General features: G+C 36.6%; 1 protein-coding gene across 2 annotated transcripts in view; it reads left to right on the top strand.

Moving 5' to 3' along the window:
• TYR (tyrosinase) overlaps positions 1 to 23395 on the top strand; it is a 106180-nt gene that overhangs the window by 26293 nt on the left and 56492 nt on the right. For both annotated transcript variants that reach the window (XM_058687526.1, XM_058687527.1), the window contains exon 3: positions 21455 to 21602. In XM_058687526.1, the coding sequence (XP_058543509.1) occupies positions 21455 to 21602 (148 nt within the window). The remainder of the gene's footprint in view (positions 1 to 21454; positions 21603 to 23395) is intronic.

Genomic DNA, 23395 nt, shown 5'->3' with positions numbered 1-23395 from the left:
ATTCTTGATGGGCATGGATGAAAAAAATTCTCAATAAAATACTAGCAAACTGAATCCAACAGGACATTAAAAGAATCATTCACCACGATCAAGTGGGAATAATTGTGGGGATGCAAGTGTGATTCAATATTCACAAATCAATCAAACGTATACACCAGATTAAAAAAAGAAAGAATAAGAATCATATGACCATTTGAATAGATACAGAAAAAAGCATGTGACAAAGTACAACATCCATTCATAAAAACTCTCAACAAAATAGGTTTATAGGGAACACACCTCAATATAATAAAGGCCATCTATGAAAAACCCACAGCTAATATCATCCTCACTGGGAACAAACTGAGAGTTTTTCATCTATGGTTGGGAACAAGACAGGGATATCCTCTCTCACCACTTCTGTTCAACACAGTACTGAAAGTCCTAGTCACAACCACACATCAGACAACAAAAAGACACAAAAGGCATACAAATCGACAAGGAAGTAGTAAAACTTTCACCGTTTGCAGACGACATGATACTCTATACATAAAACCCTAAAGACTCCACCAAAAACCTGCTAGAATTGATACACAAATTCAGTAAAGCCACAGGATACAAAATCAACATACAGAAATCTGTTGCATTTCTTTTTTTTCTAATCTTCTTAATGTTTGTTTATTTTTGAGAGAGACAGAGACAGACTGTGAGTGAGGGAGGGGCAGAGAGAGAGGGAGACACAGGATCCCAAGCAGACTCTAGGCTCTGAGCTGTCAGCATAGAGCCCGATGCAGGGCTCAAACTCACAAACTGTGAGACCATGACCTGAGTCCAAGTCAGAAGCTTAACCAACTGATCCATCCAGGCACCCCTGTTGCAGTTCTATACACCAATAATGAAGCTTCAGAAAGAGAAATTAAGGGGTGCCCGAATGGCTCAGTTGGTTAAGCCTCTGACTTCTGCTCAGGTAATGATCTCAAGGCTCCTGAGCTAGAGCCCCACATTGGGCTCTCTGCTGTCAGCACAGAGCCCTCTTTGGATCCTCTGTTTCCCCCTCTCTCTGCCCTTCCCCCCACTCATTCTCTTTCTCTCTCATTCTTTCTCTCTCTCTCTCTCAAAATAAACTTAAAAACAGGGGCGCCTGGGTGGCGCAGTCGGTTAAGCGTCCGACTTCAGCCAGGTCACGATCTCGCGGTCCGTGAGTTCGAGCCCCGCGTCAGGCTCTGGGCTGATGGCTCGGAGCCTGGAGCCTGTTTCCGATTCTGTGTCTCCCTCTCTCTCTGCCCCTCCCCCGTTCATGCTCTGTCTCTCTCTGTCCCAAAAATAAATAAAAAATGTTGAAAAAAAAAAATTTAAAAAAAAAAAAATAAATAAACTTAAAAACAAAAGAAAGACAAATTAAAGAATCAATCCCATTTACAATTGGACCAAAAAACCATAAGATACCTAGGAATAAACCTAATCAAAGAAGCAAAAGACCTATGGTCTGAAAACTATTGAGCACTGATGAGAGAAATTTCAGGACAACACAAAGAAATGGGAAGACATTCCACATTCATAGGTTGGAAGAACAAATATTGTTAAAAAGTCTATTCTTGGGGCGCCTGGGTGGCGCAGTCGGTTAAGCGTCCGACTTCAGCCAGGTCACGATCTCGCGGTCTGTGAGTTCGAGCCCCGCGTCAGGCTCTGGGCTGATGGCTCGGAGCCTGGAGCCTGTTTCCAATTCTGTGTGTCTCCCTCTCTCTCTGCCCCTTCCCCGTTCATGCTCTGTCTCTCTCTGTCCCAAAAATAAATTAAAAACGTTGAAAAAAAATTAAAAAAAAAAAAAAAGTCTATTCTTTCCCCAGACTTCAAGCTGTATTACAAAGCCGTAATCATCAAGACAGTATGGTACTAGCACAAAAATAGACACTCAGATCAATGGAAGAGAATAGACAACCCAGAAATGGACCCACAAACATATGGCCAACTAATCTTTGACAAAGCAGGAAAGAATATCCAATGGAATAAAGACAGTCTCTTCAGCAAATGGTGCTGGGAAAACTGGACAGTGACATGCAGAAAAATGAACCTGGACCACTTTCTTACACCATACACAAAAATAAACTCAAAATGGATGAAAGACCTAAATGTAATACAGGAAGTCATCAAAATCCTCAAGGAGAAAGCAAGCAAAACCTCTTTGACCTTGGCTACAGCAACTGCTTACTCAACACATCTCTGGAGGCAAGGGATACAAAAGCAAAAATGAACTATTGGTACCTCATCAAAATAAAAAGCTGCTGCAGAGCAAAGGAAACAATCAGCAAAACTAAAAGGCAACTGATGGAATGGCAAAAGATATTTGCAAACGATGTATCAGATAAAGTGTTAGTATCCAAAATCTATAAAGAACTTATCAAACTCAACACCCAAAAAATAAATAATCCAGTGAAGAAATGGGCAAAAGGCATGAATAGACACTTTTCCAAAGAAGACATCCAGATGGCCAACCGAACCATGAAAAAATGCTCAACATCACTCATCATCCAGGAAATACAAATCAAAATCATAATGAGATACCACCTCACACCTGTCAGAATGGCTAAATTAACAACTCAGGCAACAACAGATGTTGGCAAGGATGTGGAGAAAGAGGACCTCTTTTGCACTGCTGGTGAGAATGCAAATTGGTGCAGCCACTCTGGAAAACAGTATGGAAGTTCCTTAAAAAATTAAAAATAGAACTACCCTACAACCCAGAAAGTGCACTACTAGGTATTTATTCCAGGGGTACAGGTATGCTGTTTCAAAGGAACACATGCACCCCCATGTTTATAGCAGCATTATCAACAATAGCCAAAGTATGGAAAGAGCCCAAATCCCAAATGTCCATCGATGGATGAATGGATAAAGAAGATGTGATATATATATATATATATATATATATATATATATATATATATACACACACACACACACAATGGAGTATACTTGGCAATCAAAAAGAATGAAATCTTGCCATTTGCAACTACGTGGATAGAACTAGAGGGTATTATGCTAAGCAAAATTAGTCAGAGAAAGACAAATATATGACTTCACTCATACGAGGACTGTAAGATACAAAACAGATGAACATTAGGGAAGGGAAGCAAAAATAATACAAAAACAGGGAGGGAGATGAAACATAAGAGACTCTAAAATATGGAGAACAAACAGAGGGTTTGGGAGGGGGTTGTAGGAGGGGGTATGGGCTAAATGGGTAAGGGACATTAAGGAATCTATCCCTGAAATCATTGTTGCACTAATGCTAACTAACTTGGATGTAAAGTAAAAAAATAAATAAAATAAAAATAAATAAAACATTAAAAAAAGTCTATACTTCCCAAAGCAATCTACACATTTAATGTAATCCTTATCAAAATACCAGCAGCATTTTTCACAGAACTACAATAAACAATTGCAAATTTGTATAAAACCACAAAAGATCCCGAACAGCCAAAACAACCTAGAAAAAGAAAAGCAAAGTTGGAGGCATCAAAATTCCAGACTTCAAGTTATTTACAAAATTGTCGTAATCTAGATATTTTGGTACTGGCATAGAAATAGATACATAGATCATTGGAACAGAATAGAAATCCCGTAAATGGATGCACAACTGTATGGTCAAGTAATCTTCAACAAAGCTGGAAAGAATATCCAATGGTAAAAACAGTCTCTTCAACAAATGGTGTTGGGAAAACTGTATAGCAACATGCAAAAGAATGAAACTGGACCACTCTCTCATACCATACACAAAAACAAATTCAAAATAGATGCAAGACCTAAATGTGAGACAGAAAACCATCAAAAGAATACAGGCAATAACCTCTTTGACATTGACCATAGCAACCTCTTAACTAGATGTCTCCTGAGGCAAGGGAAACAAAAGCAATAATAAACTATTGGATTTCATTAAAATAGCAAGCTTTTGCACAGTGAAGGAAACAATCAGTAACACTAAAAGGCAGCCTCTGGAATGGGTGAACATATTTGCAAATGGTATATCTGAAAAATATTGGTTAGTATCCAAAATATATAGTTTATAAGAGTCAAAACCCAAAAATAAATAATCCAATTAAAAATAGGCAGAAGACATGAACATACATTTTTCCAAAGAAGACATCCAGATGACCAACAGACATGAAAAAGATGCTCAACATCAAGAATCATCAAAGAAATACAAATGAAAACTACAACAAGATATTACCTCACACCTGTCAGAATGGCCAAAATCAACACAAGAAAAAACATGTTGGTGAGGGGAAGGGGAACCATCTTGCAATGTTGGTGGGAATTCAAACTTGTGCAGCCACTATAGAAAACAGCATAGAGGTTTCCCAGAAAGTTAAAAATAGAAATACCCTACAGTTCAAAAATTACACTATTAGGTATTTACCCAAAGAATACAAAAATACTAATTCAAAGGGATACATTCACCCCAATAGCAACATCATCTACAATAGCCAAACTATGGAAACAGCCCAAGCATCCATCACCTAATAAATGAATAAAGATGGGGTGTGTATAATATATATATATATATATATATATATATATATATACACATATTATATATATATAGTGGAATATACATATATACACATATTACACATACATATATATACATATATACATATACATATATACATATACATATATACATATACATATATACATATAATGGATGTATACATGTATTACATATACATACATATTACTCAGCCATAAAAAAGAATAAAATCTTGCCATTTGCAATGACATGAGTGGAGCTAGAGAGTGTTATGCTAAGCAAAGTAAGTCAGTCAGAGAAAGACAAATACCATATGATCTCACTCATATGTGGAATTTAAGAAACAAAAAGTGAGCATGGTGGGGATGGAGAGAGAGAGAGGCAGACCAAGAAAACAGACTCTTAAATATAGAGAACAAACTGATAGTTATATGAGGGCAGCTGGTTGGGGGGATGGGTAGAACAGATGATGGGAATTAAGGAGCACATTTGTTGTGATGAGCACCTAGTGTTGTATGGAAGTGTTGAATCACTAAATTGTACACCTGAAGCTAATATTACACTGTATGTTGACTAACTGGAATTTAAATAAAAAATTAAAAATAAAGAAAAAAACCCAAAGTGATTATTTATTGTTTTAGTTATATATTTCAGTAGAAACTTATAGTAGAGTTTTAGCCAGATCCAAGGAAAAACATGTGAAATAGAAGCTTGTTTACAGTGCCAAGTATGTGTGAAATAAAAACTATCAAGGTCTAAAAAAATTCATTAAGGTTACTGTTCATACAACTCTGGTGACACCATCCAATTTTTATTGTATTGTGCTCTAGAGGATAAAATTATAAAATATAATATAAATTGTACTCCCTAGGGTTGTACATTTTTATTATGCTATAAATATATCCTCTCTTAAAAATTAAAATTAAGAAAAAACTAATAGTTAACATTTATTTAGAGGTTACTAAATGTTAGGTACTTTAGTAAACAATTTTTCTACCTTTTATGAACTTTGTCCTAAGAGGTAAGTTTTATTTATTATCCCCATTCTATAGATGAGAAAAAAGTATGTCAGAAAGGAAAGGTCATTTGCTTATAGCAACATAGATCATAAATGGCAGAGCTGGAATTCAAAATCAGTATGATTTCTGAGCTCATAATCTCAGTGGGAAATGTTTAGAAATTTGGTAATTATACTAATATCCTTGAAGAGACATCACTTGAACTCAAGGCATGAGATCCTGGGTAAACCATTTAAATTCACACTATATTTTTCATCTATCAAATAGAATATTTCTCACTGTCTGTCTGTGAATGTTCATATGAGTGTCAAATAAGATAATGTTTGTTAAATGTGGGAAGCCTCTGTTATACTACAATGAAGAAAATGTTTTTAAAGATTTTATAAAGATTTATTTCTTTAAGATTTATGCATAGTTTTAGAATTCTATTATATCTTTATCAATAATTTTAACCCAAACTATACTTATTTTTCATTTTCATTCTATAGCAAATTCAGAATCATGTGACATTGACCTCACAGTAGGTGACTTATCAATAGAAGCTTTGAAAGCTTGTGCACTTGAAATTATAACTTCAGTGCTTAAATAAGTAGATGAGTATATACTGATGAAAAGGATTTATTTTATAGGCAGAGATATTTGAAATATGGGAATTAATAAGGATAAGAAGCATCACTTATATATACACCAAAAGTAACTATGGTTCTAAGGACTCCTTCCAAGATTGCACAGATCATTAGTTCTATAAGATATTGCTAATTGCTAATATCTATAAGATATTGCTTATTTCTCCTTCTATTTATTAGGACTCACTTTAAAATATTGTAAGAAAGAAAACCCAAATAAGGTGCCTTAAAAAAGAAAGATGTTTATTTTGTTCTCATGAAACAACAGAGGTGGATAATCCAGTACTGGTAGTACAATTCTACCATGCTCAACTCCCAACATCTGTCTCTAAATCTTCGTTCTAATATCTTCACTTCATTGGCAGGAAGAGCACAAAGTGGGTAGGGGAGTGCTTGTCCATTTCCCATTAAAGGCGTAAGTTAGAAGTGTCTCTCATCCATTCTGTTTTATCCCTATGGTCAAACAAACATGGCCACACTTAGCTCTAAAGGGTAACTCAAAAATGTAATCTCCAGCTAGTGGCCATGTGTCCCACTACATTTAGGATATTTATTATTAGGAAAAAGAAGAGACCTTGTGCTGGAGAAAAAAATAGCAATTTCTGTTACAATCCCTTTCCCTAGTGTTTGCTGAAATACTTTCCTGGTGTTTGTTGTAAAATTAACATCAAGTACAGTAAAACCTTGCTTTGCGAGCATAATTCATTCCGAAAACATGCTTTAATCAAAAGTACTTACATATCAAAGCAGATTTCCCCATAAGAAATAACAGAAGCTCAGATGATTCATTCCACAACAAATCTAGCCCCTTATTTCTTCTTTCTTCTTTAATACTGTGCAAATGGTCAAGACAGACTTCTTATATAACCTTGCAATTTTGGCAATTCATATACCTCTTTTGTACTTCTCAATGATTTCCTTCTTAACTTCCACCGTAATCATCTCCTTCTTCTTACTGCCTTTCTTTTCAAACTTTTTCTGCATGGGGGCCATTTTATATGCTTGCATGATGTTGACTACAGCACAGTATTAATAAACTCTTGTCATATACTGTATTTAATGTAACTGGCAATAAGGCTGCAGAGGAATGAGTCTATATCTGCAGGCAGCCTGACCTAGAATGAAGCAAAGCATTCCTAAGCTTATTCTTGAATGGAAAAGCAAAGGACTGTCCATAGATGTTTTGAAGTGATAAAAAAAAAAAAATACACTAGTGCCAGTTGTGGGCACCTTCCAACATTCTGAAAAATCATGGATTTCTGCCAAACACCATGGCCTGAGACTGAACATCCAAACATGGGAGACGATCACTCACAATCCGACAGCAAGAGACAGAGAGAGAACCAATGGTTCAGTTGTGGTCATGTGACATTCAGTGTCACATACTACTTGTAATGTAAGGCATTGTTTGTTTATCAAGTTAAAATTTATTATAAATGTTTTCTCGTCTTGTGGAACCCTCACAGAACAAGTTGCTCACAATCCAAGGTTTTACTGTACTTCCCCTACAGTGTTCTGTCTCCTGTGTTTCATATAAGATAACAGTATTTCTGTAGTGGTAAGTGAAGTGCCAAAATATTCTTTTACTCCAGACCTTTCAAGTTATTAAGTTTAGAGAATTTATGATATAATTTAGGAAATTAGAGTAACATGCTAGAATATATGTATTGACTGTGCCCCCTCCAAATTCATGTGTTGAAACCCTACCACTTAGCAATGTATTAGAAGGTGGGCCTCTGGGATTTAATGAGGATTAGATGAGGTCATGAGAATGGAGCCCTCATGAATAGGATTAGTGTCCTTATAAGAGTCACAACAGAGCTTACTTCCCCTCTCTGATCTCTGCCATGTGAGGACACAACCAGAAGCCAGTAATTTGCAAACTGGAAGAGGGCCTTCACCAGAATTTGACCATACTGGCACCCTTATCTCAAATTTACAACCTCTAGAACCCTGAGAAATAAATTTCTTTGGTTTATAAGCCACCCAGCCTATAATACTTTGTTATAGTAGCCCACACTCATGAAGATATAAGAACTGTAACAAACAAGCCCCCAGTGTTAGTTGTCTAACCTGATAAAAATTGATCACTTGCTCACACCAAGTCCAGTTTCGATGTTAATAGTTGGTGAGTGGCCTTTTATGTGGCTATTTTAGTGATTCCACTATCCCTCAACTCTCTGATGGCTCTTCTGCATACTCCTGGGAGACAAGAGAAGCAGGTGTTTGGAGAGTCCTATAGGAAAAATATATAGGTCAAACCTGAAAGTGGTCTACCTACTTTCTGCTCATATTTCATTAGCCACAATTCATTTTCAGGGCCACACCTAAATATGAGGTTTGTTGTGCATACAGGAGTTCAAATAAATGGTTTTTTTGAACACACTGAATAGATATATGTTGGGTTTTTCTGTTTGAGACTTTCCCTTTTTTTCCTCTCTAGGATTTACTAATTGCTGAGGGTTTTAGTTTTGCGCTAGGATGTCTCACATTGAAGGCTCGATTCTTAATTTACCTTTTCTCACTTGCCATTGCTTTCTTCTTCCCACTCCACTTTCCTATGATATTTTCCCACTTTATCCCATTTTGTACCAGGTAGAAAAATCCATGAAATTCTGTTTTCCCTAGCCATTATATATTCTTCTTTATCAATGGCATCTCCCAAAATGTTTCCTATGATTTATGTGTCAATAATTATTTCTATTAACATGTTTGGTTTGAATGAAGAATCACCTATCTTTTCTTTCCTAACAACTATTATTTCCTCCAATGAGGAGCAACAACATAACTATTTTTCACACAAGCTGCTTGGGCCTACCTACAATTAATTACTCTATTGGGAGAATACTGAGAGGATGGCCTATTCAATAAATACATAAGAGCCAGATTCAGAGCCATGATCCCTCTCACTCAACAATAAGCCTAGGAACATTATGGGCATGTTTCACAAAATTTGTAACTTAACTGAGTTTACTTTTTAGCATAACTTATTTTAAAATTATGATAGCAACTGGGTAGCATGTTTTAAGAGGAGAAATAAATATCCTATGTTTATTTATTCAACAAGTATTTATAAAGCATCTGCCACGTGCAGGTACTTCGCAATACACTAGCAATAACTAGTGAATATGATGCAGATCCTTCAGTCTTGGCACTTACAGTGTAGCTAAGAACTGGACCATGAATAAGTAATTATAATCCAAAGAAAGTAAATGATTAAAAAGAGAGAAGTGTGTTATTAAATAGAGGGACCTAACCAAGTGCTTATTTTTAGAGAAACTTTGATGATCTGATATTCTCAAGATGAGTTGGGGTAGGTAAGATAAAGTGGAAAGAATAAAAAGGGGAAAATTACAAATTCTTTCCAATATCCTAACATAATAACCTTAGAAATTCACAGAGTCCTGTAATTAATAACAACTGCTTATATCAATAGCTCTACTCTTTCGGTTCCTAAAATCTTTTCACATCCATTATCTTAATTACTCCTCTCAAAAGCTTTATACCATCTTTATTATTACATTTATTTTGAGATAAGGGAACTGAGATTCAGAATAATTTGACAAGGTCACACAGATAATAGGTAGCAAAATTGGATCATCAACAGGGGAGGTCATGTCCCCAAGTCTTTCAAAAAGAGAGACCAAGTTTTAGAGGAAGCAGAGAGTAGTGATTAATAGACTACTTGGGTTAAAACCCTGATACTATCACTTAATAGCCAGATGATTTTTGGTAAGTTTAACATGTCTTTACTTGACGTTCCTCATTTAAAAAGTGAAGATAATCACAACACCTTCTTCGTGTGTTGTTACAAGGATGACATGAGTTAACATTTGTAAATTACTTACAACAGTCTCTGTGATGGGAAAATTTCATTAAATACTAAAGTCGCTGACTTGCATGCTAATGCACAGTTTCATTTTCTAGCTCTACATACAAACTAAATTCTAAATAATGGAGTAGACTAGTATTTTAGGTTTCCAGTAGACAAAAGTTGTTTCAGACAAGTATTAGTCCTAAACTGAGTTGGCATCCAAAGTGTAACAACATGATGATAGTTTCTATTTAAAATGACTTTTAAAAATCAACCTTTGAGATGCAATTAAACCCTTCTATATGAAATTTATGGTCAAATTGGTTTCCGTACAACACCCAGTGCTTATCCCAGCAGGTGCCCTCCTCAATGCCCATCACCCACCTTCCTCTCCCTCCCACCACCCCCCCATCAACCCTCAGTTTATTCTCAGTTTTTTTTTTAACATTTATTTATTTTTGAGACAGAGAGAGACAGAGCATGAACGGGGGAGGGGCAGAGAGAGAGGGAGACACAGAATCGGAAGCAGGCTCCAGGCTCTGAGCCATCAGCCCAGAGCCTGACGCGGGTCTCGAACTCACGGACCGCGAGATCGTGACCTGAGCTGAAGTCGGACGCTTAACCGACTGAGCCACCCAAGCGCCCCTATTCTCAGTTTTTAAGAGTCTCTTATGGTTTGCCTCCCTCCCTAACTTTTTTTCCCCTTCCCCTCCCCCATGGTCTTCTGTTAAATTTCTCAGGATCCACATAAAAGTGAAAACATATGGTATCTTTCTCTGTATGGCTTATTTCACTTAGCATCACACTCTCCGGTTCCATTCATATTGCTTCAAAAGGCTGTATTTCATTCTTTCTCATTGCCACGTAGTATTCCATTGTATATATAAACCACAACTTCTTTATCCATTCATCAGTTGATGGACATTTAGGCTCTTTCCATAATTTGGCTATTGTTGAAAGTGCGGCTATAAACATTGGGGTACAAGTGCCCCTGTGAGATGCAATTAAACCCTTCTACCGACTTCTGAAATTCATTAAGAGAATTCAATTTGACAGAAACAAATATTGGGCTTAAGGAGGTGAACATCTGGCCTTATATATTGGTGGCACTACCAGAATCCCAGCTTTCACTGTGTTTTATGGCAGGGATTTGATTGATCCAGCTAACTGTAAACCATTTGAAGGAAGCTTGTAAGGTACTCATCCAAGAAAAGAGGGAGAGTAGGAATCACCAGTATAGAAGCTTCTCTACCCTGAAAGAGAATATTATGGAAAACTGGGCTGAATCAGATGCCTCAGCTTTTTCATTGAAAAGAATTAAGGGAAACAAGGGTACTGCTGGAACTAGAAGAGATGTACGGTCATCTCAGAGATTTTATATTTTAGTACAACTGATAGCTCTATATCAACTAAAAACGCATAACAAAATGATTAGGAGCAGACCTTTGAAATCTGGTAGATAGCCCAAATCCTGGCTCTGCCACTTATCAGTTGAATGATTTTGGATAAACCACGGATTCTTATTGTGCCTTAGTTTCACCATCTGAAAGTTGGCTTAATGATGCTATTTACAGAGTTACTAAGAGGATTAAGTTCCATAAGAACATAAGGAAACACTTAGCCTAGTGCCTACCACACAGAAGTTGAAAGTGTTGTAATTGTAAAAATCTTTGTGGCCAAGTGGTAACTAAGCAGTAACAGAGGCAAATAAAATATATGAATCAGGAGCACCTGGGTGGCTCAGTCAGTTGAGCGTCCTACTTTGGCTCAGGTCATTATCTTGCAGTTCATGAGTTCAAGCCCCATGTCGGGCTCTGTGCTGACAGCTCAGAGCCTGAAGCCTACTTCAGATTCTGTCTGTCTCTCTCCCCCTCTCTTCCTGCCTCTCCCCTGTTCATGCTCACTCTCTCTCTCTCAAAAATAAGCATTAATTTTTTTAAAAATAATATACAAATATTTCCATTTGTAATTAAATTGTGAAGATGACATTTCATCTTATGCAAGCACAAGCCTCTCCTTGAAATTGAAGTTTGAAAATGCAAACCCGTGAAAACCTCGAACACATTTTCAAATGATTTTAATCAAAGGCATCTTAAAAATACCCTTGGTACAGCATAGACAATATAGTCAAAAATACTGTAATAGTGTTGTATGGTGACAGATGGTAGTTCCACTTGTGCGAATAGCATAATGTAGAGCTTGGAATCACCATGTTGAACACCTGAACCTGATATAGCATTGTGTCAACTACCCTTCAATTAAAAAAAAAAATACCCTTAGTTTTGTTTTATTTTTTTTAACGTTTCATTTATTTTTGAAAGAGAGTGAGAGAGTGCGAACAGGGGAGGGGCAGAGTGAAAGGGAGACAGAGGATCTGAAGCAGACTCTGTGCTGACAGTAGAGGGCTGATGCAGGACTCAAACACACCAACCATGAGATAATGACCTGAGCCGAAGTCGGATGCTTAACTGACTAAGCCAACCAGGCATCTCAAAATTACCCCTAATTTAAATTTTTTTTTCAACGTTTTTTGTTTATTTTTGGGACAGAGAGAGACAGAGCATGAACGGGGGAGGGGCAGAGAGAGAGGGAGACACAGAATCGGAAACAGGCTCCAGGCTCCGAGCCATCGGCCCAGAGCCTGACGCGGGGGTCGAACTCACGGACCGCGAGATCGTGACCTGGCTGAAGTCGGACGCTTAACCGACTGCGCCACCCAGGCGCCCCCCCCAATTTAATATAAGTAGAATCTTTTTTAAGTTTTGCTTCCCTAAAACTAACTTCCTTTGATGTTAAACTTTTTTCATCCATGGCATATGTATGCTCCCGTGCATTCGTTGCAATAATTATTATACACAAATTTATAGATATGAGTGATAAGAAAGACAGAATGGTATAAGGGGAAGAACACGGGATTTGGAATGAGAAAATTAAAGAGATAGTTTTGGCATTAGTCAGTCAAAACACATGTGAACAGATTCCACAACCTCTGCATTTGCACTATAAGTATGGTGACCCCTATTCTATCTCCCTTATTTGAGGAACATCCAGTAACGTGTTGGAGCTCTTACCAGCTATGAGAGCTGACAGCATTTTTTTTCTCCATTCTTATTCAAAGACATCAAGTCAGTACCTTGAAACTAACAACCATCGGAATATTTACACCATGAAAATTGACAGATGCTACAAAACAGCGTATTCTGCCCCCGTGCCCCATTTCACCTCCAAGATCTGTCTATTAATCTTTGCTAGCAGACTACTGGGAATGATATATGAGAATATGTGCCTGAAAGTGTTTTGCAAACTATAAAATATAACACAAATATGTTAAAATATTCATTACAGAAAATTATAGATATATAGGGAATTAGTAACTTGCATACGAAAATACCATTAAATGATCTTGCCTAATTAAAAAGCAAAGCATTAATAAGATAAAGGACACAGTTAAATCATTTGACTTGTATTTTATAGAATTGCACTATCAAATGAAGCCTGTCATGACAGAATGTTATATAGAACTTTAGCAGGGTGACTAACCATCTCTGTTTGCCTAGGATTATGGGGTCCTTGTCGCATCCAGGACAAGGATTAGCTATATAACTTGCAAAGCCCAATGCAAAATGTAAATATGGAATACCTTGTTCAAAAAATATTAAGAATTTCAAGATAGCAACAGCAGAGCATTAAACCAAGTACAGGCAGCTTTGGGCGGGGAACACTCAGCTGCATGCTTATGAAGCTGGTCCTACATATGACACAGGCTTTTCAGTGCTAAACCAAGAACAACCTGGGGCAAACAGGGACTGGGATGGTTGGTTCCCATAGCTTTGCTTCAAAAATAGTTAGCATTAGCATTAATATACTAACAAAGTTTTAGCACACCCAAGAAAATACGCCAAATGCACCAAGCACTACCAATTCAGTCATAAGTGAAGAACAGGGACAAGAACACAGCTTGAATAACACCTTGTCTATAAAGTTCTTTGTTTCAGTTTGTATAATTCAGGGAACTAAATGGCTCTGCTGTCTGGTTCACTATTCCTGAGTCTTTCCAGGATATAGGATATAGACCTAGAATATAGAAAGCCATTGTAAAATTTTACCTTAAAATAAGTTTCAGACAAATTTTAAATGAATAAATGGACAATTGATGTGTAAGATCATTCTATGGATATGTTCATAAAGTAGAGATAAGATCTGAGAAATGCTGAAAAAAATCACGGATGGTATGAATTATATATATGCTGCATATGTGTAACATGCATGTAAAGAAAATGATTACATATGTTCATGTACACGTAAAACACACACACACACACACACACACACACACACACACACACACACACACATTGAGGTTCCTAACAGGAGAAATTAGTCTGATATTTAAAGTAACAAACAATTTAAAGTGATGACACATGAAATAATTCTCCTGCTCTCCTTTATTGAGTTTATGGAGATGACTATGACTAAGTATCCACCATTGTCTTTGTGCAAACGATGCAAATAATTAGAGCAGTGGTTCTCAAACTTTGGTGTGCATTAGAATTACCTGAAAGACTTGTTTTGACACAAATGGTGAAACCCACTGACTTTCTGATTCAATAGTTCTCTGGTATGGCTGGAGGATTTGCAATTCTGACAAATTTATAGGTGATGCTGCTGGCTCTGGGACTGTATTTTGGAGAACCACAGAAATTGTCAAGCATTTGTGAACTTAACTATCATCTAATAATTATATGTTACATTGCTGCATTCACTGTTGTTGGAGAAATTAAAAGTATTTTCTAATAAACATAAATGCTAATTAATTACATTTATGGCTGTAGAGCTAGTACTTTGAGACCTGAAATTGGATTGAAAGTTAATGCTTCCATTGTATCTAGGGACTTGCTTAGAGCCAAGATCTTTTTTTGATCTGCAATATTATATTTCTGCTACAAGTAATTTAAATTACAAGCCTTTTAAAAGTACTCAGCCATCAATTACTACCCCCTAACATCATTGTGTGTAACCTCGTGAGGCTATGCACTTTATAGCTCCTGAATTAAGTTGCATATTAGGAGAGTAATTAGGGGGAATATAGCCAGGGGGGCATAACAGTCATGTCGCTTCAATCTTCACATGCCCTGATGTACATTTTTCTATCGTTCTGCTTTCTTTTCTCTGATTATATCACTGAAACTCTAAGAAATATTAAAACAGATTTGAGATGCACTTAAAATGAAATTAAATCAAATAAAGGTACTCTGTTCTGAAGATTTAACTACGTACTTTCTCACATATCAAAATCTACCAGACATGATAAAGTGTAACATCTATAACCCAGGTTCCTAGAAAGAAGCATCAGAATTAAATTAGATACATGTAAAAACGTCCATCCAGTGCCTGCCACATAGTAATTGCTAGACTTTTTTAAACGTCATTTTCAAGTGTACGTGTTGAAGAACTTATCAGCATGAAAATATTTTAAGTCAGAAGTGTGTGGTGTAGGATTTCAAAGGCAGAAGCATTTTTGGACTGTCAGGATATAGGAGGAGAAAATTTCAAGTGAAGAGAATAATATATTCACAGGTAAAGTTTTTAAATTGTGAGCTCAAGTTTAGAGGATGGAAAGCAATTTAGCCTAAACCAGCGAATTTCAACCCTGGTTGCGCATTAGAATCACTTGGGTGTTGTAAAACTCCAAGTGCCTGAGCCCCCACTCTATACCAATTAAATCTGAATCTCCAGGGGTCAGAGATAGGCTTCAGTCAAAAACAAACAAACAGAAAAAGTCTCCAGAGTACTTTCGAGGAGGAAACGAAAGAGAAAAATCATGGATTGACAAGCTGAAGTTTCATACTGTTATGATCAGCCAGAAACTGTGTTTATTAATTTCCCGTAGGAACACAACACGCAGTTTTGAAGGCTTAACACAGAGTAATTTGGGCAACCGTCACTGCCCTTCACAAAGAACTTTGAGCCATTTTGGCATCTGTGACTGCTAACAAGGTCCCTGCTGACTTATTAGACTTCCCATCATGGGGGATCCTTGGACAAGAGTGAAACAGTGACACCTCCTGCACCTTGCTCTTAGTAGATGGAAACAGCAAGCTCATAAATTCATTTTGTAGTCCATAGTAAAAAGAGGCTTCCAAGGTGTATCAAGTCAGCACAGATACAACCCAACCGCAGTGTAGAGGAAAAAAAAAAAACAAAAAACCACAGGTTTGAAGAGCTATATTCGATTCCTCGATTCCCTCAATTACTAGCTTGAATGTAGGTGTGTTAACTAATAGACGTGTAACTTCTATAAACTTGATTTCTCATCTGTAAATTGGGACAATGATGTTATTTATAATAACAGGTCACCCTGGGGTTCAAATGAGATCACCTATGTAAAAGATATTTCAAAAGCTTCAAGTATAAATTGTTATTGTTTGGTGCCTAGAATTTCCTCTTTGACTTGCTCTTCCAAAAGAGAATTAAAATCTCAGCAAGAGAATCTATTGATATTGGTATAATCCTTTCTTATTTTTCCAAGGTGATTTACTGACAAAATAATGAATTGTGTGAAGAAGTAAAATAGAAAATCATTTATTCAAAATTTCATAGTATTCACATCCATGACATTTTTCTCTGTTTTGTCTCTTAACAAGCAGCAGAGTAGAGCTTTCTGATGGTCCCTTAAGATTTGATGGAGAGAAATGTATGTTTCTTATTCCCAATCTCTATAAAATGGTATAAGTGAAGGATTAAAACATATTTTATATCTGGTTTTCTTTTAAATACAAAGATGTGAGAGTCTCTGTCTTTGTGGAAAATCAAAGCAAAAGATTTGGTTCCTACGTATAAGGCATTTCTAGTCTATTTCAAGAGACAAGATGTACACAGTTCATTTAAGAGTTAATACAGTAAGATGATCTATATTAATAATCGAGTACCTGTCACAGGAGGTCAGATATTTGCTCAGTCTGTATCTTTGAACTCTTTCTGAGCATGTATCACAATATTCTGACAAATTCCATATGCTTCTTATTCAGATGTCCTTTCTGAATAACTTTGGAGGCTTTCCCAGATTCAGTATGTGGAAAATTAGCCAAAGAAGCAAGTAAAGAAACACAAGCCTCACTGAGAACACTGTTAGAATGGCAATCCTACTTTCTTTTTTTTTTTTTTAATATGACATTTATTGTCAAATTGGTTTCCATACAACACCCAGTGCTCCTTCCAACAGGTGCCCTCCTCAATGCCCATCACCCACCCTTCCCTCCCTCCCATTCCCCATCAACCCTCAGTTTATTCTGTTTTTAAGAGTCTCTTATGGTTTGCCTCCCTCCCTCTCTAACTTTTTTTTTCCTTCCCCTCCCCCATGGTCTTCTGTTAAGTTTCTCAGGATCCACGTAAGAGTGAAAACATATGGTATCTGTCTTTCTCTGTATGACTTAATTTACTTAGCATAACTCTTTCCAGTTCCATCCATGTTGCTACAAAAGGCTATATTTCATTCTTTCTTATTGCCAAGTAGTATTCTATTGTGTATATAAACCACAATTTCTTTATCCATTCATTGTGAGGAAGATGGCAGTGTAGGGGGATGCTGGGCTCAATCCTACTTTCTAAGATCACTCTAATGTTGGATAAAGGCAAGCAGCAGTCAGGTTTCTGTAGAGCAAAGGAGTTTAGGAAGGGGAGAGGTGTCGGGTGCTGGGATGGGTCCTGATGGTGGGGAGTTGTGGCAAAAGAGACTTTCCTGCAGGGGGAGTACCCCCATATTCTTGGCCAGTCCTCTCATGATGACCACCCATTGTTCAAATGCAATGAACTGATAGAAGTGACAGGTACTACTCAGGAAGCATTCATTTGTGCCAGATTCTATACTAGAAGCTTCACACCTGCTACAGAATTATTCCTCATTAGAATCCAGATAGGCATTAATTATTCCCTCTCTTACCAATGAAGAAACTGAGTCTCAAAAAAAATTTAACTTGACAAAGGTCATACTTTTGGTAAGAAATATAGAATTTAAAGCTGGGTTTGCATAATTCTAACAATCTTTTCTCTATAGTAGTATATTCAAACGGGATAGACACACTACTGTAGGTTCACTAAGACTTTCTACAGGGTACATGTTACAGAGAGTGTTAAGCAAATTTATTTCCAGGTCCTCCTCCCAAGAACATTGTTCTAAAATCAATCTTAAATGGAAAGGCTCCTGAAGGTTCTCCTTTACCTCTGACCCATATACAATCCTTTTTCCTACTTGTCACAAGAAAAACCTTTTTCTCACACATCCTGAATCCGTACTCAACAGAACACATTATCAGAAGGGGTAAAAATTTACAGGGTGTCAAACAGATAGAAAATTCAAAATATTGGTGCCAGTGTTGCTAAAGGGCATGACTTTAATGACTAGGTAGCAAATGTCTTGCAAGTTGAGTGTTTTGTAAATAAATTCATAATTTATAAGATTGCTTTCATGAAAGAATTCTTGGTTGAGTTACAGTTGATGGATCAGATTATTTGATGATGGATTAGTGTGTCATTTTTGGCATATAACTAAAATAGAGTTAAAATAATTAAGTGAAATTACTCTAAAAACTCTTGTTTCCATGTAGCTATTTTTGAGAACAAAATTTTCTCAGGACCTACATTTAGTTTCTGAAATTTAGAATAGAATTTATGCTAAGCTTTATCCTTTGGGGTATTAATCCATGGATAGCTGAATCAATTTTTAATTAATGATCTTTCACCAATATTATTAAGAAATAAACTTTCACTAAAATTTTACTTTTTTATATTTAATATTTTATAAAGCAGTTTAATATATTTATGTGATTTTGATAGGTTGCTATGGCTAAAATGTTTAATGATAAATTAACCCATTTTATTTTATTTATTTTTATTTATTTTTAATGTTTATTTATTTTTGAGACAGAGAGAGACAGAGCATGAACGAGGGAGGGTCAGAGAGAGGGAGACACAGAATCTGAAACAGGCTCCAGGCTCTGAGCTGTCAGCACAGAGCCTGACGCGGGGCTCGAACTCACAGACCGCGAGATCATGACCTGAGCCAAAGTCAGCTGCTTAACTGACTGAGCCACCCAGGCGCCACTTAACCCATTTTAGATTAATGCTTACATGAAATTTTTAAAGACAATTTTAATTGTATACCTATTTTAATTGCAAAAAAGTTTTTTCTTTAAATCAAGCATAACTTATATAACATTTAGTATGTTTCTAAGGGAAAGTAGAACAAAAATATGATATGAAGTCAAAAAAGAAAACCTCATAAATTTTCAGGTGATAATGGAGTTTGTTTAGGTATTTTTGACATGGATGATAGTGAATAAGATGGATGTATTTTTAAAAAGTGGTACTAATTTTTTAGTTTTAAATTTGTGCTATTTGCAATATCTCTGAAGTTATAACCTCTGAAAGTATTTACAATTATGATTAAAATAATCTGGAATCTACTTAAAAATATGTGAGAGCATATATAAAATGTATTTTTAAAACTTTCATTTGGTGCTTCTCAAGGATAATAGCTTAAAGACTATTGATCTACAGAAGTTTGTCCTCCATGATATGTAATTTATTGCTGCATAAGATACATTCAAGAGCCTAAGCTCTAGAATAAAACAAGCTTGTGTCCCAACTTTAATTTCTCTTATTTATTTTTTAACTGTACACAAGTTACTTTACTTCTCTAAGCCCCTTTTTTTTTTCAAGTCTATGTAATGGAGATGATAAAGATACCTAATTTGTAGGATCACTCTGAAAAGTATAAGAAATTTGTCATGTCAAGCTCTTAGAAAAATCCCTGCATATAGTAAAGGATACACACACACACACACACACACATACACACACACACACACACATAATGTATATAATCATAAAAGTTTCACAGACAAGAGGGGATGGAAGTGTATGTTTTTAGGCTAAGCTTCCAGTGAGTGCAGGGCTCAGGATGGTCTCTGAGAATGAGTGCAAAAAGCTCAAAAGAAAAGAAAAAAGTCACAAAATGAGGGGCAGAAATACTGTGAGCCACAGTGGTGGAAGAGCAAAAAGCAGTGAATGTGAAAGTCAAGGGTTGCACCTTTAAAAATGAAGAGGTTTGGGCACCTGGGTGGTTCATTAGTTAAGCATCTGACTTGATTTCCACTCAGGTCATGATCTTGTGGTTCGTGAGTTTGAGTCCCTCCTTGGGCTCTGAGCTGGCAGTGCAGAGCCTGCTTGGTATTCTCTCTCTCTTTCTGTCCCTCCCCTGCTCATGTTTTCTCTCTCTCTCTCTCTCTCTCTCTCCCTCCCTCCCTCCCTCAAAATAAATAAACTTTAAAAAATGAAGAGTTTGACAAGAAAATAAACCTAGATGCACAAAATTAGCTAGAACTCCCCTGCCCAAATCATAGTGCCTCCACTGTGTGTATCTACCTTTACCACCACCACCACCATCATCATCATCATATGACAGTTTCTGTTTGTTCGATATTTCTAAATTCTGAAATTTAATAATATGCCCTTAGCCATATTGCCCCAAATAGGTTGCTATTTTACAATTTAACTTTGATAAATTAACTTCTTTGTATGGTTCTGAATCTGAGTTTTATTTATGTTTTATGTTTTGTCTGCATGGACTCTAAAATATCTTGCTCTTCCCAGGTGCTGTAGGAGAGAGAACACAAAATAACAAGAGCTCAGATCTAGAAGATCTATATCTTAACTGATATAGGTTAAAATCCCAACTCTACCAGTGCCTGTGTAGCCTAGGAAAATTCAACTTCACTGAGGCTCAGTTTTCTCTTCTTTCCAATGGGGAAAATAATTTGTAATTGGCAGAGTTGCTATAAAGGTTGGCGGATATATGCTGCCAAAAGCATTTAGCACAGTTAATATTCCGAAAATAATATCTCTCATCCTTATTATATTCCCACTTATTATATTCCCACTGTTGCATTTCTGATGCAATGAAGGGAATCATTTAATGGAGTCTTGATCAACTTTGAAATGGGTAGTTTGCAAAATCTAGCACATGGATGACCTGATGATGTCCCCCATACTGTGATGCAGAAGGTCACACATTTCATGTTTCCTCTGGAACCAGAAACCAAAATTAAAAGTAGCCTCCAGAACTGGAAAGCAAGGAGACACATAACAAGCTGTAATGACCTGCTCTAAGTGAAAGTGACCATGCTGATTATTATAAAAAGTTCTTACTACTCTTCAGTATCCAGAGGAGAAATAATAAACAGAAGCATCAGGAGGGCATACAACTGGCTCCACCTAGTCCATCTGGTTAATCAGTCCACTGTCCCCAGATTAATACCCTTCAATTCCACCAAGATTTATTAAATGTAAAGAATCCTACTACAGCATGAATTTTATTACTTTGAATTAAGCTCTCAAATGTAGTTGTAAACTAAATGAGATAATCACTGAGGTTTTCAACTACCAGGGCCAACTGATTTTTTCTTTTCAATTTTCTTTTTACCAACAGGATTTGCTAGTCCACTTACTGGGATAGCAGATGCCTCTCAAAGCAGCATGCACAATGCCTTGCACATCTATATGAATGGAACGATGTCTCAGGTACAGGGATCTGCCAATGATCCCATTTTTCTTCTTCACCATGCATTTGTTGACAGGTTGGTTGACACTTTTTCACAAATTATGTGCTTATTGGTATTAAATGTAGTAGGACTTTAGCTATTATATAAAAGCTAAGAAATTATGGTACTTTGTTGTCTCAGATCGGATTCTCACACAAAAAGACCCTAATGTAAGGAGTTGGATGCAAATGTTTTCATTTAAGTGTTTTATTGAAGAGAAACCAGTACGGGTGTGGGTAAAGCAGGATAAGAAGGGGAAAAAAGCCAAATGAGAGTATAATGTCAGTTGAAATCCCAGACTCAGCCAGATTTTGATAGTGTAAAGCACACCCCAACTTGTCCTGCCTTAACACAAGAAAACTAAGTTTTTGCATTACCATATCAAATAGTCATTGGTTACAGGTTTCCCTGAGGTAGCAGTTGTAAAGGTCCCAGGCACTAGTCCATTCCAGACAGGCTATATGGCTCCAGTACCCAAGGGCAGTCTTCTGAAGGTTGCACAGTCCTCTGGTTAGGAGGAAAGCATGTAAAAGCAGAGAGGTGGGCACACAAGGCTGGCACAAGGGATCTAAGGCCATCTGGGCAGGACACAAATATGCTACATTTCTCTTCAATATATATATATTTTCTCTCTGGCAGTATTATTGTTACTTCTTCTTTTCCAACCTCAGACCCTCACATAGAAACAGATAGAGTTTTTGATCTCAACCTTGGTCTGAGCATTATATGATTAATTCTCCAGACATGATGCACTATGGCTCACCCATCTTCTTTAATGTGATTTAATTCTCCTGGAGCCTTTTGCACCCTTAATAACCCTCTTCTATTACATGTGCAATACCTTATCCATAAAGATTTTAGATTTAATCACAGGTGATGATAGCAGAAGAGAAAGTACATAGAGGAAGGTCAGCTTTCTGTTTCTGGAATTCTTCAAGAAGAGAGGAGGAAATAAAGCACTGAACCATGACAGATGAATATAGGACACTTTTTTTCTTTCTTTTTCTTTTTTTTTTTTTTTGGTCCCCTCTCAGGTAATTTTCTCACAACAGCCAATGAGTAAAGGGCACAGATTTATACCTGCCATTAAGGTAATACTTTCCTTCTCTTTGTTAAATATAACAAGTTCTATTTTTCCTGTCTTAAAGAAACTGAAACTGAAAATTAGATGGTTTGCTATATTATCACCATTTCTAACCCACTCATTTTCCCAGGAGTATAGACATAATAACGGTTAAAAAAGTGACCACTATGGGTGCCTGCGCACCTCAGTCAGTTAAGCTTCCCACTTAGGCTCAGGTCATGATCTTATGGTGCATGGGTTGGAGCCCCACATCAGGCTCTGTGCTGACAGCTCAGAGGCTGGGGCCTGCTTCGGATTCTGTCTCCCTCTCTCTCTGCCCTTCTCCACTTATACTCTGTCTCTCTCTCTCTCAAAAATAAAGAAAACATTTTTTAAAAATGACCACTAGCCTGGAAGATTAGTAGGCATATTTTTATTGCCTTCGTGACTACTCTAATATTATAGGAATTAAGTAATATCTCCAGTCAAGTTTTATTTGAAATCAGTTTTTAAGTAAGTGCATAAGCACCAAAATTTTGATATCAATATATCATAACTACCTATACCCATATAGAAAGAAGGAAGAAGAACACTTAGAAAAACATCTTACCAGAAAAGATATATTGAACTCTTTTTATGAAGTCAATTTTATATCATATTGTCCTTGTGAATTTTGGGCATTTTTTGATCTTTAGTGCCCATTGAAGTTAAAGAATTCTAGATTTCCTAGACACATTGATCCACTAGGCAAGAAATCAGCAAACTA

Source organism: Neofelis nebulosa, chromosome 10 (assembly GCF_028018385.1).
Source record: "Neofelis nebulosa isolate mNeoNeb1 chromosome 10, mNeoNeb1.pri, whole genome shotgun sequence".
Classification (NCBI taxonomy): Eukaryota; Metazoa; Chordata; class Mammalia; order Carnivora; family Felidae; genus Neofelis; species Neofelis nebulosa.
Note: the sequence above shows the minus strand (reverse complement) of the source record. Positions and strands in the feature narration are given on the sequence as shown.